At 43.1% G+C, this 5,521-nt stretch overlaps 1 protein-coding gene across 5 annotated transcripts in view; it reads right to left on the bottom strand.

Moving 5' to 3' along the window:
* Positions 1-5,521, bottom strand: part of dnajc6 (DnaJ (Hsp40) homolog, subfamily C, member 6) — a 50,763-nt gene that overhangs the window by 38,118 nt on the left and 7,124 nt on the right. For 3 of the 5 annotated variants that reach the window (XM_014014292.1, XM_014014294.1, XM_014014293.1), the window contains exon 1: positions 4,738-5,200. In XM_014014292.1, coding sequence (XP_013869746.1) covers positions 4,738-4,930 — 193 coding nt within the window. In that variant the 5' untranslated portion in view covers positions 4,931-5,200. Of the gene's footprint in view, positions 1-4,737; positions 5,201-5,521 lie in introns of those variants that run through there. The other 2 variants (XM_014014296.1, XM_014014295.1) reach the window with 1 other exon arrangement.

The raw sequence follows: 5,521 nt of genomic DNA, 5'->3' as shown, positions 1-5,521 counted from the left end.
CTGTTGACATTAACTCCGCCCTCCAAAGCCAGCATTAGCATGGCTAATAATAGCAGAAGCTCCGTTGTACAACTGTATATACTGTATATGAGACCCAGAGTCAGAGTCAGAGCAGGGAGCAGCAGCAGTGAAAATACCTCAGAAACTCAAACAAATAGGCTTTAACAAGGCTTTAATAAGCTAAACAATAGAGGTACATGAGAAAACATGTTCATAACGAATGAAAATAAAAAGTTAAAAATTGTGTCTGTGCCGGTCTCAAACCCTGTTCTCCCACTCTCTGGCCCAACACTCTACCCATTGCCCTATTGGAGGCTTGCTGTGAAATGAGCTGCGCATTGCACAACAACACGGTGACAGCTCTTTATACTGAGGAGGTGGGGCTTCACCCGGGTGAGCGGCTGAACGCAGGTTCTGGTGGGTTGTCGTACGGCTTGTGACATCACAAAATGACGGAAGTATAAAACTTGTCATTAATATACATTAAAAATACATTTACTTACAGTAAATATGCCCCTGGGTGCATTTTTTTTTTGGTCCTAGGACTGTTTTTTTAAGAAGTACATACCCAAAGTTGAGTAAAAAAAACTTTAAAAAGTGTATTTTGCATAATAGGTCCCCTTTAACTGATAATATTAATAATATTAATATGTTAATATTTTGCTAATTTAAATCTATTTTCAACCTCCGTTGCTTCTGTATAGCGTTGTCACACTTGCTACAYGACAGGACACACACCGGGATAAGGGTGGGAATAAAGCTAAAGGCTAGACCATCCAAATTCATAGCCACTTTCTTCCGGTCTTTGCGGTCTTCGAAGGACCTGGCCCACATAGACCGGGTAGGCCGAGTCCTTCAAAGAACTCAGCCCCTGAATTTGGACACAGTCGACGACTCCAATGACCTTTAAGGAGAATACGAGGGAGAGTGATTTTCATCAACGGCTTCTGGGTTTGAAGCTCATCCTTTTTCAGTTTTGAATTGAGTAAGCCCCTCAGCTGAGAAATAAAATAACTTCACAAATAAAAAAACACTCACTTGGCTTTTATTTCAGTTTACTAGGATCTCCCATTGACGTGAATTAAAGATAACCACAATTCTGTACGTTGAAGCCGGAGCACGTACAGGGTCCCCGCAGGGTGGTCCCAGTACAGTTGTTTAAAGTCCTATACCAGTTAAAATCACAACAATCAACAGCTCAAAGGAACCAAACAGATTTTCTCTTGATGCTGTAACTCCACAAACAGTTGCAGTGGTTGTTAATCCAAACTGCAACCTGACCATTCAGATGGTTTTAATGATGTGACTCGCCACTGAGAATCTGGTGGGGGTCTGATGTCACGTGTTTCTGAGGTAACAGCAGATGTAGAAGTTTCCACCCGTTTTGTTGCTTTGTTGTAAAGGAGGTAGTGCTTGATTGACATTGTGCTTTAATTGTTGTTGTTTTTTTATATTTGTGATATGTTTTATTGTTTTTAGTTTTTTTTTCACTCTGTTAAGCACTTTGTGATGTTTGTGTCTGTGAAAGGTGTTTTAGAAATAAAGTTTAATTACTTACAATCCTGCCCACCTCACCCAGAGGACATAATGTGTCAATATACACTCACCGGCCACTTTATTAGGTACACCTGTCCAACTGCTCGTTAACACTTAATTTCTAATCAGCCAATCACATGGCGGCAACTCAGTGCATTTAGGCATGTAGACATGGTCAAGACAATCTCCTGCAGTTCAAACCGAGCATCAGTATGGGGAAGAAAGGTGATTTGAGTGCCTTTGAACGTGGCATGGTTGTTGGTGCCAGAAAGGCTGGTCTGAGTATTTCAGAAACTGCTGATCTACTGGGATTTTCACGCACAACCATCTCWAGGGTTTACAGAGAATGGTCCGAAAAAGAAAAAACATCCAGTGAGCGGCAGTCCTGTGGGCGGAAATGCCTTGTTGATGCCAGAGGTCAGAGGAGAATGGGCAGACTGGTTCGAGCTGATAGAAAGGCAACAGTGACTCAAATAACCACCCGTTACAACCAAGGTAGGCAGAAGAGCATCTCTGAACACACAACATGTCGAACTTTGAGGCAGATGGGCTTCAGCAGCAGAAGACCACACCGGGTGCCACTCCTTTCAGCTAAGAACAGGAAACTGAAGCTACAATTTACACAAGCTCATCGAAATTGGACAAGAGAAGATTGGAAAAACGTTGCCTAGTCTGATGAGTCTCGATTTCTGCTGCGACATTCGGATGGTAGGGTCAGAATTTGGCGTCAACAACATGAAAGCATGGATCCATCCTGCCTTGTATCAAYGGTTCAGGCTGSTGGTGGTGGTGTCATGGTGTGGGGAATCTTTTCTTGGCACTCTTTGGGCCCCTTGGTACCAATTGAGCATCGTTGCAATGCCACAGCTTACCTGAGTATTGTTGCTGACCATGTCCATCCCTTTATGACCACAATGTACCCAACATCTGATGGCTACTTTCAGCAGGATAATGCGCCATGTCATAAAGCTGGAATCATCTCAGACTGGTTTCTTGAACATGACAATGAGTTCACAGTACTCAAATGGCCTCCACAGTCACCAGATCTCAATTCAACAGAGCATCTTTGGGATGTGGTGGAACGGGAGATTCGCATCATGGATGTGCAGCCGACAAATCTGCRGCAACTGTGTGATGYCATCATGTCAATATGGACCAAAATCTCTGAGRAATGCTTCCAGCAYCTTGTTGAATCTATGCCACRAAGAATTGAGGCAGTTCTGAAGGCAAAAGGGGGTCCAACCCGTTACTAGCGTGGTGTACCTAATAAAGTGGCCGGTGAGTGTAATGTGATGACATCACCTAAGATAACCCTAGGTGTTCCAGATTTTCTCTCTTACTGATTTATTTAGCTATCTGCTACAATCCCAAAGATGTTTGACTTCACAAATATTAATAATCTGGTATTATTGTGTCCTGCCTGCCTCCTGTCCTCTGTGTTGTTTCTCCACCTGAGGATGATGTGCATTAGTTATGACTGCAGCACAGGAACCGGACCTTAATCTCGTCCTGTGCTACGGTATTTCCAAACCTATCTGTGTGAATCTGCCTCTTCCTTGTTATTCAGTTAACTGGTTCTTGTTGCTCTGAGTCCAGATGGACGTGGGAGTGTGCAGAGTGACAAGTCATAAACGGTGACAGGCCCCGCTAACGCCGACACCAGAGGCGGTTCTGATACCGACTCCATCAGGTAAAACAGCCCGGCCACTCGGGGTGGGGGGAAAGAGCACGGGGGGGTTCTTGGCGAAAGATCAGTGGCTCACTTTTGAACGTGTCTCCCTCCTTCCAGAGTGTTAACCTTTAGCCTTCAATGAAGTGGGGCAGATGGACACAGAGGCGCGCGCACATCAAAAAGACCACGTGTTTAAGCCCCTGTAGGGCCAAACGGATCGCCTCACCCCCTCCCCGCCCCCACCCCTCTCTGGTTCTTTTGTTTCACACAAATGTTTATCCCTGGAAGCTGGCTGACTTCACACAGCACTGCAGGCGGGGTGAACGCAGGACACAACTAAACTCTAAACACAAATCTCAATATATTAAAATCCTTATTAGTCTTTACGCTCTTTGACAAAACACTTCAAGCCGAGACTAAGATGCCTTCAGGCCGCCTCAGTGTGATTTGTGAACCGGACAAGGCAGCAAAACGGTTGTCGAAGCCAACCCAGCTGTTTGATACTTCCATTTAAGCTTTTGCTACTTTTAGCTAGCTTTATGAAACAATAACTAAAAATTTGCTACTTTGTTGTTTTAGATCAAATTTGTTGCATGTAGCTAGTTTTTTGCATTTATTTTGCTACCTTGAGCTTTTAGCTAACATGTTTGTCTTTTAGCATTTWGCCAGCGGTTTGTGTTTAGCTTTTTTAATAACCATCTGATACATTTGCACTAGCATTTTGTAGCTTTTAGCTTATATTTGCTTCTCTTTTACTACTATGGTCTAGCTACCAGATTATTCTTTATTATTCTTTTTTGCTACACATTTGCTACTTGTAGCTAGTTTTTTGAAACAGTAAATAGAATGTTGCAAATGTTTGGTTTTAGGTCAAATTTGGTGCTTTTATTTAGTCTTTTGCATATTTTTGTCTTTAGTTAGCCTTTTGCTACCTTGAGCTTTAAGATAACAGGTTTTTCATTTAGCATTTATCCAGCTATTTTGCTACTTTTAGGTTTTAAATAGCCAATTGATACATTTTGCTACTTCTTTTAGCTTTTTAGCTTACTTTTGCTTCTTTTAGCTAGGCTTTTTCTACTTTGGTCTAACCACCAGTTTGTTTGTTTGTTTCCTTTTAACTATACTTTTGCTTCTTTTAGCTAATGTTTGCAACATTTACCTTATAGCTAGCATTTTGATACTTTTAGCTATTGGGTAGCATTCTGCTCCTTCAGAGTTCAGCTCGTGTCCTGCTTCTTTTAGCTTTAATAACCCAGCTTCAACCTATTTGGCTAACTTCACTTCATCAATGTGTGTTTTAAATCTATGTTGTGTTTGTACAAGACTGACTGCAGTAATAAAATGAATATATAACAGTATGTTAGCACATGGAAGAACAAGCATGAAGCAGAAGAACTGCATAGCATCACTGCATTCTTTCACTGCCCTCATCCATAACGATGCAGGACAGTTAACAGACCGGGTTAAGACTGTTCACTCTCCTCCTCCGTCATGGCCCACCAAGCCCCGGAGGCGGTGAGGTCTCCTACCTGAGCTGTCCATGGTGCTGCAGTCCTCCTCTCTCAGCGGGCCTGCTGCCTTCGGTCCGAGTGCGCCGCCGCCTCCGCCGCCGCTGCTCCCCGCCTTGCMGAAGCCGAAGCTGTCTCCTCCGCTATCGACCAACTGCAAACATTCATATCCATCGTAACTGGTCTTTTTCTTGTAAGCCCCCAACAAGCTCATTACCAAAGGACACAAAACAGGGTGAATTAAACGACAAAAAGGCGCCCCAGAGACGTTCAGCTACACCGCCCCGCAGCCTGCGTCGCTATCCGGGCTTTGCTGCTAGCTACTGGGTGCACATGTCCGAGGAGAGGATGACAACCCGTCTCCTCTGTTGTTTTGAGGGCAGGAAATTTCTTTCGGCTGGTGAGCTCTCCCTCTCTCTCCCCCTTCTTTCTCTCCCTCTCTCTGAATCGCCTCTTGCCTTTTTTTTTTTTTAGCGCCGCATTTTACTATGAAGCTCTGACTGCTGCTTCCGCTGATGTCCCCAATGAAGTTAAAGGGATATTCCCCCCAAAGTCACGCTGCTGTACTATTACCGCTGCATTCAGTAGCTATTCACATTAACACGAGGACAGTATTTTATCAGGCTATTATTAACGGGCACCAAGTGTAAAATAAAATGTTTGTAAAATGTCATTTTTAGCACATTTTCTGAGTTTAAAATCCTAGCTAATAAAATTCCAGTATTATTTTAGTGTTTTTTTAGCTCACTGTTCTAACATTTTACTAATTTTCACTAAATGTTAAATAATATGTAAATATTAAGTC

Source organism: Austrofundulus limnaeus, unplaced genomic scaffold, assembly GCF_001266775.1.
Source record: "Austrofundulus limnaeus strain Quisiro unplaced genomic scaffold, Austrofundulus_limnaeus-1.0 Scaffold113, whole genome shotgun sequence".
NCBI lineage: Eukaryota > Metazoa > Chordata > Actinopteri > Cyprinodontiformes > Rivulidae > Austrofundulus > Austrofundulus limnaeus.
This window is presented reverse-complemented; position numbering and strand designations above follow the sequence as displayed.